The sequence below is a fragment of the Panthera uncia genome (assembly GCF_023721935.1).
Source record: "Panthera uncia isolate 11264 chromosome C1 unlocalized genomic scaffold, Puncia_PCG_1.0 HiC_scaffold_3, whole genome shotgun sequence".
NCBI lineage: Eukaryota > Metazoa > Chordata > Mammalia > Carnivora > Felidae > Panthera > Panthera uncia.
The window spans coordinates 43,536,105-43,549,036 of NW_026057584.1; the positions used below are offsets into that span (position 1 = coordinate 43,536,105).

Here is a 12,932-nt window from a genome sequence, read left to right on the forward strand (position 1 = left end):
CCTGACCACTTCCTATCTGCACCAGATGGAAAAAGCACCAAACTTCCACTGCTACCATCATATCACCTTCAGAGGTAGCCTCGAACAGGAGCTGACTTCCCATAGGCCCCAAAGCAGTCTCAGTCATGGGCTCTAGGGTCGCAAGTGAAGGCCTGATAAATCTAAGCAGGAACCTGATGTGTGCCAAAAATTTCTGTCAGAATAAAAACAAAGATTTCTTATTTGCTTGTTTTTTTAAAACAACAGGCAACGTTAAGGTACAGAATTTCAATATATGCTTATACCATTTGAGGTCAAAGTTTGCTCAGCAAGAAACAAATTTCCATTTGTAACCACTCTTTTCTTATGAATTCTATGTAGATTGCAATTGAGGCATATCTATAGGAAACTTAAAACTTTCACAAGTAACACATGAATTTTTGATGCATTCAAAATACAGATTGGTGAGGTTATCAAAATAGAATCATATTTCAAAATAAGAAATACTGTGAGTCAGGACAGTCCTACCAATTATAGCAAACTTGTTTCTGAAAGACTTAGTGCCTGGGTCAGCACGATGATAGCAAAGTAACGTTTTATCAAAATGGTGTCATTAGGAATGGGTGGCAATATTTTAACCCTTTCTCCCAAGAGTTCCAAAATGCTTTTTTAGCATGTTTATAAATATTTGCTTTTGTGCGATTTCAGGAAAAGCTTTCCATACAAACATTTGGCTTCCAATGAGTCACCCCCAGTCTGGTTCACATCCAGAAGCTTCCTGCTTGGCTATCAGTGAATATTGGGCTCAATAACTGCCTTATTTTTATAACTTGCTTCAATGAAGATCAGAAAGGTGGTGGACCGAGAAAGACCTACTGAGATAAATATAAGAACACTCTTGTTTCCTTAAGAGAGTTTGACAACTATGTGCCAATACCCTAACTACCACTTAAGCTGAGCTTAATGCTGGGATTGTGATGGATTTGTTTTTGACCTTTTAAAAAACATCCAGATGATGTTGTTACTTTTTTTAGTCATCATGTATATTTGCTAGCTAAGGACACCCCAGAATTCAGAATTACAATATGCAATTTTACTTTTACTGTTATTGGATCTGAAAACCATCAACTGAAAGCAACAGTAAGAGTAAATTACTTTTCCCCAAATTGAAATTGAAAAGAATGAGGGTCCTTAGTTAAGAATTTAAATAAATATTTCTTCAGCTAGAATTACAAAACCTTTAAGTAAACAAGAAAGCAACAGTGATGAAGCATATGAATTAGCAATAATCGTTCTGTATTTTCATTCCTAAAGGGAAAATTTTGGGGGTTGAAATGGCACAGTGTGTATCTTGGGGGTAAAATGTCAATATGATAAAAATACTAAAATTTCCAGGCATAATAATGTGAATTACAGATTTTTAAGAAAAGAAATCAGTACCTTGCAAATTATACAGTAGGTAGAATATATTATTTATTCCTCTTTATTGGATTAGAATAAGGGTTGCAAATTCATGGTCCTTTTATCTTGAATTGCACTCATGTACCTAGTCTTACTTTGTTTGCATATTATATATTTTTTAAATGTTTATTTATTCTGAGAGAGAGAGAGAGGGCATGAGTGGAGGAGGAGCAGAGAAAGAGAGTGAGAGAGAGAGAGAGAGAGAATCCCAAGCAAGCTCTGAGCTGCCATTCGTAGAGCCCGATGTAGGGCTCAATCTCACAAACCATGGGATCATACCCTGAGCCAAAATCAAGAATCAGACGTCTAACCGACTGAGCCACCCAGGCACCCCTGCATGTTACATATTAAATGCTTAGGAATAGTCTCTGTTCTCTCTTACCTCCTAAAAACTCTCTCCCCATTGTTCTTGAAATGTGTATTTCTCTGTCTACATTTTATTTTTCCAAATTTTTATATGGACTTGGATATAAAAGCTCCATCACTTTTTCTTCACTTCTTTCATACATTCATATATCTTTTTCTTCACTTCTTTCATACATTCATATATCATTCATATCATATCATATCATATCATACATATCATATCATTCATATAAGTGAATGATAACTTTCACTTAGCCTTCAAGTGAAAAAGGCAATGAAGAGTGGTGAAGACTGTGATGAAATAGGAAAGCACATGCCCATTTAATATGAGGGTACACTGCTAAGCACCAGTAAATATGTCAATAGCCATATCTTCCAAATTTTCAAGAGAAAGCCTGAAAATATTTAAATATTTTATGATTCAATGCTTTAAAAACAAGAAATGCCATTTTAAGAGGCCAAAAACACCAACAATTACCACTGGAAAATGTGAGAGATTAAATATATGTACTTCAGTTCACATTAGGAGAGGAGAGAGAGAGCGAAAGTGCTGAGAACCCTGGAGTGGTGTCCCTCACGGGCTGCCTTCCACCTCTCAGTCCACCACCAGTGCATACATTGTTCTGTGGGACATTTAGTGCCATCAGTCATCTCTGATCCACTTATAGAAACTTTCCCCTAATTTGCTCCAGAGTGAACATTCCACACTTGAATTCGTACTTGCTGGGAGAGATGGAAAAATCAATCTTAGGGCAATTATAACAATAACAGTAATGAACTTATGTTGAGAGGCACTATATAATCTTTCATTTAACAAATATCTACTGAATACCTGCTATATGCTAGAACTATGTTTTTGTGATGTGTTAGGCACTTTGTAGGCATTGGAAATAAAACAGTTTTTTAACAAAGAAAAAAATGCCTGTCCTTATGGAAATTAGATTCATTGGGGAGACAGATAATAAATAAGATGAATAAGTATATTAAGTATAATGAATTAAGTATATTAAGTTATACTTAATAAAGTACTATTAGTGGATGGTGATAAATGCTATGGAGAAAACTAAAGTAAGAAAGAATAATTTCTCTGGTTCTCCAGTGTATAATTGGAATAGAATACTTGGTAACTGGCAGAACCTCCACATTGATTTCCTTTCCTTTTTTTAATGTTTATTCTTTTTTTTTTAAATTTTTTTAATGTTTATTTTTGAGGGACAAAGCATGAGCAGGGGAGGGGCAGAGAGAGAGGGAGACAGAATCGGAAGCAACCTCCAGGATTTGAGCTGTCAGCACAGAGTCCAATGTGGGGCTCGAACTCATGAACCATGAGATAATGACCTGAGCCAAAGTCAGACATTTAACTGACTGAGCCAGCCAGACACCCCATGATTTCTTGCACTGTGGGATAAAAGTTGTATTAGTGGGGAAGACAAAGTGAAATATCTGAAACTGATTTGCACCTTCACATGATAGTAACTAAAAACAATATCATGTCCTGAGGGAATGGCAGAGTTTTATGCTACCATTTAAGACCTAAAGAATACTGGCCCTCATTTATCCCCATTTAATTCACCAGTCCACTGGCTCTTAAAAAATGTCTGATCCTAAGGAATAATAAAGTCAGCCATATAGTTGCCCTGATTGCAGTTGCCATGCCAGATGTAATCTCTGCTGGAACAGAGGTTCCAGCCTCTGGTACCTTGCATTGATTACCAAATACATTCATTTCTATTGCTATCGAGGAATGGGAACAGAAATATATGAATGACAGAGACATTTACACTCCTGACAAGGGTTAAATCTTTCACCCTCTGTCATAATATAACCCAAGGAACCGGGACTGCCTGGGCATTCTGCATATCACTATGATCCACTATACTGAAGGTACCATGTGTGATGGTTTTAAATATGCCCACAAATTCTTTGATATTTCTTCCTTCAAGAGAAAGAGCTTAATGCCTGTTCCCTTGAGTGTGGGCTGGCATTAGTGACTTAGTTCTAACAAATAAAATATTGCAGATGTGATAGTATGTGTCTTCTAAGACATTACAGCTTTATTCCTTGTTCTCTCTTGGATCACTTACTGTGAAGGAGGTCAGGTACCATATGATAAGGACACTGAAGCATCCCTTTCAGAGAGATTCATGTGGAAAGGAGCTAGGCTTTCTGTCAAAAGCCATGTGAATGAGCCATGTCAGAAGCAGATCCTCCAGCCCCAGTCAAGCCTTCAGATGACTGCAGCCCTGGACAGCATCTTGCCTATAACTTCAAGAGAGACCTTAAGCTATACTTCCTGGCAGATCTATGCTGTAAGAGGTATCTGTGATGGGAAAAGATATTTTATATAATTTACAGCAAGCCCTAGTAAGAGAATCACTATGTATACTTTAGAGTTCTGGAACAATGTTATACCATCTACAGTAGACATCATTAAAAGTACGGTTCCTGATGTGCTACTAGGCCCTGGTATAGACAGAACACCTAATCTTGGGACATACAGTGGCTATGCAGCCAGAACTGTTCATTACAAGGTGTGTTCTGTCAGATCCACTAAGTCATAAGGTCATGTGAGCCCAATAGAAGTCCATAGTGAGATGGAAATGGTACATTTAGGGTTAGTCATGAGCAGGGCCAGAGGTCAAGTTAGCTGCATATGTAGGTGGCTTAGACTTCTGGTTCATTCACCTCTATGGCACCATTGCCTCTCTCTCAGGTTACACTCATGTGGTTTTTTGGGGAGGTGGGGAACGGTAGAAAGGAGGACAGGTGGGGCGCCTGGGTGGCTCAGTCGGTTAAGCGTCCGGCTTCGGCTCAGGTCATGGTCTCGCGGTCTGTGGGTTCGAGCCCCGCGTCAGGCTCTGTGCTGACAGCTCTGAGCCTGGAGCCTGTTTCAGATTCTATGTCTCCCTCTTCCTCTGACCCTCCCCTGTTCATGCTCTCTCTCTCTGTCTCAAAAATAAATAAATAAGAAAAAAAAAAAAAAAAAGAAAGGAGGACAGGCAAGTCCCTATGATCACTTCATGGAAAAGAAAAAAACCTGTTTTGATATACAGATAGATCAGCTTAGTATATGGTGAAGCAAGAAATGAGCCACTATATTAGAATCCTCATTCAAAGATGGCCCTAGAAGGTAGCAGTAATTGGAAGAGCTTTGGTGGTACACCTGGTCATCTATATTATATGGAAAGAAAAGCAGCCTAAAATATAAGACTCATGTGATGAATAGTGTAGCTGCTTAGTCAGGGGTTTGGAAGAAAGATTCAAAAATTGGGAACAAGCAGGTCTAGAGAAGAAGCATGTGGATAGATCTACAGGAGTTCATTCTTCCAGCTGTTGGAAGTATTGAAGGACTCCCATCCAGAATATATTAAAAACCTTTCACATCTCAATTATAAGGAATGAAACAATCCAATTTTAAAATGGGCAAAAGATTTGAACAGACACTTTATCAAAGAGGATATATGGATGACAAATAAGCACATGAAAATATGTTCAAAATCATTAGTCATAAGGAAATGAAACACTATTTCACAGGAGAATAGCTGAAATTAAAAAGACTGAACACACTGTACACTTAAAATTAATACAATGTTATATATCAATTATATCTCAATTAAATTTTTTTCAAAAAAAGACTGAACATCCCAAGTACTGGTGAAGATACAGAGTAACTGGAACTCTTTCACCTCTGGTGAGAATGTAAAATATTGAAAAACAATTTGGCGGTTTCTTTAAAAGTTAAATGTACACTTACTATATATGATCCATCTATTTTGCCTCTATTTATTTACCCAAGAGAAGAGGAAGCATTTGTTTACATAAAGACACATATGCACATATATGCTTACATAAAGACCCACATATATTATGTGTTCACAGATGCTTTAATTGTATAATGCAAAACTGCAAACAACCCAAATATCCATCAACAGGTAAACAAATTTTGGTATATCAATACAATGGAATACTACTCAGAAGTGAAAATAAATGAACTCTAGAGTCACACAACAACATGTATGAATCCAAACTAATTACACTGAGTGAAAGTAGCCAGATCAAAAAAGACTATGCTGTAATGATTCTATGTATCCAATATTCTAGAAAATATAAATTAATCTATAGTAACAGAAAGTGGTTGCCTGGTGATAGTGTGGTGGGTTGGAGGGAAAGAGGAGGAATCACAGAAGGGCTTAAGAAATCTTTCAGGAATGACCAAATTGTACATTTTAAATATGTGCAATTTATTGTATGTCATTATATTAAACTTTTAAAAGAAAAAAGATTTAATCTCATGCCAATGGTGTCAAGTACCTGATCCTTGGGATCAAAGACCATAATCTGGAAATGCTTTTCCCATTAACACTCAAGGAAGTGACCCGAGGCAAGCCAGGGAGCTTAGATTATCTTTAGGTCAGGTCAGTATGGAAGCCTATTGGGAGTTGTAAGTCAGGAGATAGGTGGTATTCACTCATTCATCCCAAGAAAGTGTATGTCCAGGTAAATGGAACTTCTTAAGTCTGAGACCGTCCAGAAGCATGTGAGGATAGGATGAGCTATGAATGTGGAAGGCTCAGACCCAGGTTAGGCAGAACTGGGTTTGGGCACTGAAGTAGAGCTACATTGATCCAGGAGGTGTCTCTGAGGTGTCTCCAGATTCTGACCCTTTGATATCCAAGCTTGAGTCACTTAGCAAGGGTTGTGGGCAGGAGCAGACTCCCTAACAAGAGATGGGGTTGGGTAGATGCCCCCAAATGTGTCTGTACAGTGAGCCAAAGAATGAAAGGAAGCATGTAGGAAAATGATCAATGTGAATAATACCAAAGAGGGGCACCTGGGTGGCTCAGTTGGTTGAGTGTCTGACTGGCTCAGGTCACGATCTTGCGCCTTGTGAGTTCGAGCCCCATGTCAGGCTCTGTGCTGACAGCTCAGAGCCTGGAGCCTGCTTCAGATTCTGTGTTTCCCTCTCTCTCTGCCCACCCCCCCCCATCTCTCTCTCTTTCTCAAAAGTAAATAAACATTAAATTAAAAAAAAAAATTAAAAATAACACTGAAGAAACTAGCTGGCCCAGAGTGAAAAGTCTAGTACATAAGAGAGAAAAATAATGTACCAGGGAACACTTTGGTGAGAGGGACAGTGGACACAAACTGGAATCTGAGGGCCTCTTAAAACCTAGTCTGAATAAGTGGAGCTCAGTGGGTACCAGACAGGAATTAGCACAGATAGGGAGTAAAGTCTACTCTTCAGTGTAGTGAGGGGTATAGTCATATCAGAGGATGGATGGGAATCCTTTCTTGTATGAACCCAGTAAGGATAGAAGGGCTAATAGCCAATCAGAAGAATATATTCAAAACAAGGCCACTGTTTGATAAAATGCCAGGGGGAGGAGCCAGTCCTTGCTCACCAGTAGGGACACAGAGACCATAGAAGAATGAAAGTCCAGGGATTTTGACCAAGAGCCAAGGAGAAGATATCCAGGTCAGAGCAGAAACTGATTCTTATGGGGTGCTGATGGGAGATGTTCAGGTGGGGCCAAGCTAAAAGGCCTAAAAGCCATTGATTACAGCCAATTTTAAAGTTGGTCAGAGAGAGATGAGAAATTTACCAACAGATCTCTCAAAGACACAGGCTACTTTTGAGATTGCCAAGGAACTCTGACTCTGCCCATTATGTCATATTCCTACAGTCATGGATTAATACCAGATTACTGAGGGCCTTGGCAGCAAAGCAAAGGAGTTTAGACATGAAATAATGGGCACTAGGGACCACAGCAAGCTTTTAAGCAAGAGTACAACAAATGAAAAAAAAAATCAATCTGGCAAACTGGATAGAGAAAGAGAGAGCTTGTTAAGGAAGTCCAGTTTGAAAGCTATTACAGCAACTCAGGACTTATATGGTGAGGGAAGCAGCTGTGAGAAAAGGAGATGCTGTCAGAGAGGTGGGAGGTGAAGCCAGATTGCAGGTGATGAGCTGGTTGACTGTATGTGGTAGATGGTAACAAAAGCCATAACTATAGATGGATAGCTATGTAATAACACAAATATAGTAAAGTGTTAGCTGAAGAAAATAGGTGGTGGGCATGCAGTCTTCATGGTACAGTGCTTTTAAATTTTTTGTATGTTTGAAAATTTACACAATAAAATGGCAAGAAAAAATGGCCAAAAACTATTCCCCTTCTTCTATCTGTGCCCTTGTAATACGATTTTACAGATTTTCCCGTCAAACAGTGGACTCTTTTCTACCCTGTGAATCTGAGTTAGCCACGCAACTTGATTTGGCCTGTGGGACATTAGCAAATGTGATAATGCACAGGCTTGAACATTTGGGCATTGGGGTTTACCATTTTTCTGATCTATGGAACCTTGCAACTGCTATCATATAGATGATCTTGGACTAGCTTGTTGGATGATAGACACATGGCCTTGTTACTCTCATCACTCTAAAGCCGACAACCAGCCACCACTAGACATGTTTGTAGGACCACTGACTGCCAGCTGATCACAGATGCATCAATGAGTCCTGCTGAGAGAAGAACTTCCCAGCTAAGCCCATCCCAAATTGGCAACCCACAGAATTGTGAACAAATAATTGACTACCATTTTAAGCCACTAAGTTTTAAAAAAATTTCTATGCAGCAAAAACCAACTGATACATTCTTTTTTGGTATCCCTTTGACTCTATTCCAAGGGAACTCCATATTGAGCCCTGCCTGTCTCTACTTGGCTCTGCAAATTTTCAGGGAGAGGCCAGTGGTATCTAGGGGTTAGAGGGAGGATGACATAGTATGGGGACAATGTGACATGAGAGGATGCCATGGGGTGGAGCCAGTGTGACATTAGAGCAAGAGTCAATGTGACATGGGGGAAGACTCAGCTTGTTAGGTGAGGGGGATCTGTAGCTCAGAGAGGAGGGAGTTTATTTGAAAGTTCAGGGCTATTAATGTCACACAGAGAGGTGAAGATCAGCCACACTAAGTGAGGACAGGTAAGTAAATGTAAGGGAACCAGGGAGCTGAAGTATTATGGGAGACAGTGGAACAAGGCAGACACAAATGGCCAGTTGAGATTTCTCTTTGCTAATAAAGTATAGCAAAGCTCTTGGTTTATAGGCCATCCCTCAGTGGTCAGGCATTTCACCTTGGAGAAATTTCACATGCTACAATGGGAGGACAGACACTCTAGAGAGATAGGATCTGGCCTGGCTATCTTTCCTCCCTTTGGTGGCATACTACCTTGGTTGAGAGAACTTTGCTCCCTTGAATGTCCCTACACCTCCTTGATATTTCTCCCTTTGCAAAGCTTCCAGGAGACCAGGTTTGTTGTAGTTCACTCCCTTCCCAGATCTTCTTACTGCAAGAGAGCATGGAGATCACAGATATGAACCGCCTCTTTCTAGTCTTCAGCATTCTGACAGTGACTGGTGAGTGCAGGTTTCTATTTTGGCTTAAATTTTGAAAAGGTCATATTGGAGAAAAGTGTAGGAAATGGGTCTAGATAAGGTGGATAGAGAGTACATTACTTAGATAAGAATTTAGGACCCCAGTGATTAGAAGTTTCCTAGAACACTCAGAGATATCTAGAACCCACTGATTTTCCTCTGGCTTCATGGGTGCAAGAGAAGATTCAGACTGAGATAATAAGACTTTACACAAAAGATGGTGGGTCTTGGCAAAAGAATGTGATTTTGCTATATGGCTAGGAAGAAAGCTTGAAGAAAATAGGTATCAAGAAGAAGGAAGGAAGGAGAAGAGGAGTGAATAAGGAGTATATAAATTCAGAGGAAAGCCTAAGGGAAAATTAGCAGAAGGACCCTGAGTGGTCCAACAACACCTCCTATATCAGTAACACATTGACCATTTCAAAGCACTTCCACATAAAATATTCCAAACTTCTTACTCTGGAATGTCTGCACCTGTCTCTAAAATTCTGCTCTCCTTTCCCTTATCTGACAGTGGTAACAATAATTGTAATACCAACACCAACACAAGTAAAATTAGCCCAGCAATTCAACCAGATGAGCATAGAAACTGCACCAACCTTTCTGGTTTTCCTGAACTCAGAATATGAGCCTTGTTTGGGGACCCTGATCCACAAACAGTGGGTTCTCACTGCAGCCCACTGCTTCTTACCGTGAGTAATGGAGTCCTAGAAGGAAAAGTGGTCCCCCTTAGTCACTGAGATTGTTAAAGGGGTACTGAGGCTTAGCCGTGAAGAGACTTGCCCAGGGGCTCTCAAGCCTGAGAAGTTATTGGAAGGAGGCAGGAAGTAGATGTAGGTGGTTATGAGTTTGATTTTTGGGTGGGATGATGTAGACTGAGGGAATTGGGGAAGCCGAGGACTAGGGGATGAATCCATTGGGATAAAAAGCCTATATACAATGTGGTACAGATCAAAGAATTATAGAACTGCAGTAGCAATTGCTCATTTGCCAGACAAGGAGATGGAGGTCTTGCCAAGTTATGGAAGGAACTCATGCAAAGTCACAAAGCAAGTTGGGGTAGAAAAGAAACAAGTTGAACAATAGGAAAATATCTCCTTCTTCTACTAATCCTTCATGGCCTTTTCCAGATTTCTTGAGATAAATGTTGCGGCTTCAAAAGAGAATTTTCAAAACAAGATGGGGAACTTAAGACCCACATTTATTGTCCAACACCCAGATTTTACCCGGGATTCTGCTGAGCATGACCTCATGCTCATCAAGCTGAATCATCCCCTAGAGCTCAAGGATCAGGTCAAGCTGGTGGTTCTACCCAATACCACGAATGACAGAAGAGGGGAAAAGTGCACTGTCTCTGGCTGGGGCTGGGAATGGAGGAATTTCAGTGAGTAACCCTCCCAAGACAGACCCTTAGTGCTCCTTGCGTACCCACACAAAGAGGATTATCATATAATTATTATTATAGATTATGAGATCTGGAAGAGCCCTGAGAACTTATAATATCTCAACCTCTAGTTTTATTCATTTGGAAATTGAGGCCCAAATTGGTAATGTAGCTGTTAAAGGAATCCAGTGTTCTTGCCTCATTCATCACCCAGGTGAGGGTGAAAGGGTGTCTGGGTGAGGAAGGGATTGGCAGGTAATCCTACTGGTGATGCTGAGTGTGGCTCATTCATTAGTAACTTACAGACAAGCATTCACAAATAAAAGCATGTACACACAAGCCCAAGGCATGCAGTTTTACAACACTGGGACCAGACTTGGTTTATTCATTTCATTATTTTTTCTTCCTCTCTGGTTCCTTTTCATGTTGGCTTTTTCTGAATGATGATTCACTGAATGATGGAGCGATTAATAACAGAAAAGAGGGAGGGAAGGGGAGAAGAAAGAAAGATGAATATGTGAAGGATCAAAGAGAAACAAAGCCTCTTCTGTCTCTCTCCCTCTGTGTTTGTGTATGCGCATGTGTGCACACTCATGTGCTCAGACCCAGAACCTGATATCCAGATAAACCAGACTGTCTTTTGGTTTTCTAATGATGACTGCCAAGAGTCCCTTGTAAGACAAATTCCTATTAAAATCACAGAAAACATGTTCTGTGCAGGATCATCTCTGGAGAACACACACTCATGTAAGGTAACTCTTTTCTCTCTGCCCATTTGAGTTTGGGGCTGTTTTGGGGTCCACGTATCTCCCTCAACCATTCCAATCTCCTGTCCCTACATTCAAGAAGAGATCAATGTATATGGGATCCAGGAAAGACTGTGTCCTTCCAATAATGAATGAACTTAGATGCTAGGGGGGAAACATCTCAGAGTGTTCTTATCTCTTTATGGCTAACTCTGATGTGGCCTAGAAGTAGTTGGGTGGGCCCAAGATGTCCACCAGACATTTCTCCCTGTCCTTATCCCCTAAGTCTTTCTATTCTGGGCCCCTCAGGGACTTGGCACTAGGTCATCTTTGTTTTGGCTATCCTGTCTGACCCATCTGTCCTTTTTCTAACAGGAATTAGATGCTGTCCCAATCCTGTGCCAAAATCAGCTCCATGGGATCCTATCTTGGTCAGCAGGGTGTATTTTGAAAGGTGATATTGGCTACTACACCAAGGTGTCCCGCTATACAGACTGGATCCACAAAGTTATCCACAGCAACTGAGCTCTCTCTGTTCCCTCTCCCAGTGGCCTCAGAACTGGGTCTACCATCCTTGACCCTCTTTTCCCTTTAGCCTCAGAACAAGATGGGAATAGAGCCTTTAGCTATAAGAAATTTTCGGTTCCTTCTATTATTTTGACTTCTCTTATCCTTTTTCAGTCCTAGCCTGATCACCAAAGGATTTGAGCTGGATAACGTTCTCCTAAATAAGCTACCTTCTCACCACTCTTTTCCTCTCCTCCAACTTCCTACTCACCTGCAATGGTTTCCGCAGACTTTTATGGAGAAGTTCTTCTCCAGCTCCTGCCATCCAGAGGACATATGGGTCCCAGAAATGTGACAGTGAGATGTGGCAGCTTTAGGGTGTCTCCTTTGTTTCACACCACTTAGTGCTGAGTCAGGCCTCTGTGTCAGGCCTGTGTCCTCTCATCATACCCATCATACCTAATAAGGCTCAGTAAATATTGCAATGTTAAGTAGGCTGCTGGCAAATAATTGTTAGAAATAGAGGTTAGAATTTTATGCTAACAAGCACTATAAGGGTTTCAGAAAGGGTTAGGAGTTGAAGCAGAAGTAGGTACAGAGAGGAATTAAATGGGTCAGATCTCCTGACAGATCTTTCCTAATGCTAAGCACAGAAAAATAAGGTAAATGGCTAGAAAGAGAATGCTAGAAGGATAATAAGGAAATGCTGAAATCTAGGTGAATATAACTGTGTTTGTGTGTGTTTGCGAGTATGCACATGTACATTTGTGTGTATAGATTAGTGGGAGTGTGGCAAATAATGATCTCACTGAACCAACCAAAATCTATCGTATACCAGTTCAGCTGATTTTCTCCAAATCCTGCATTCACCTGTTCTTATCCTACCTTTATCAATTATCAGATTTTTAAAAACCATTGATATAGGTCCTAATAACATTTTATTTTGAAATTGTTTAGGATAAAAAATTGTAAAAATATTACAAGAGAGTTTCTGTGTACCCAATCTTGCCCCAATGATAATATTTTCTCTAACCATAATAAAATGCCAAAATCA

At 40.1% G+C, this 12,932-nt stretch overlaps 1 protein-coding gene across 2 annotated transcripts; it reads left to right on the plus strand.

Annotated features, from left to right (window-relative positions):
- Positions 1-8,645: 8,645 nt before the first annotated feature.
- Positions 8,646-12,353, plus strand: LOC125911456 (serine protease 58-like). Of its 2 annotated transcripts, none has more exons than XM_049615312.1 (6): positions 8,646-8,788; positions 9,110-9,223; positions 9,756-9,933; positions 10,372-10,625; positions 11,229-11,377; positions 11,747-12,353. In XM_049615312.1, the coding sequence occupies exons 2-6, from the start codon at positions 9,166-9,168 to the stop codon at positions 11,894-11,896; spliced, it is 789 nt and encodes a 262-aa protein (XP_049471269.1). In that variant the 5' UTR covers positions 8,646-8,788; positions 9,110-9,165; the 3' UTR covers positions 11,897-12,353. The 2 variants fall into 2 exon arrangements, with proteins under 2 accessions (XP_049471269.1, XP_049471268.1); XM_049615311.1 differs by having other exon boundaries at positions 8,647-8,788; positions 9,103-9,223; positions 11,747-12,352.
- Positions 12,354-12,932: the final 579 nt, after the last annotated feature.

Bases quoted from the DNA above. Each gene is read 5' to 3' on its own strand.
- LOC125911456 (XM_049615312.1), top strand. From the start codon at position 9,166: ATGGAGATCACAGATATGAACCGCCTCTTTCTAGTCTTCAGCATTCTG. The intron at 9,934-10,371 runs GTGAGTAATGGA...GGCCTTTTCCAG, and splicing joins GCAGCCCACTGCTTCTTACC to ATTTCTTGAGATAAATGTTG. The intron at 10,626-11,228 runs GTGAGTAACCCT...TCATGTGCTCAG, and splicing joins CTGGGAATGGAGGAATTTCA to ACCCAGAACCTGATATCCAG.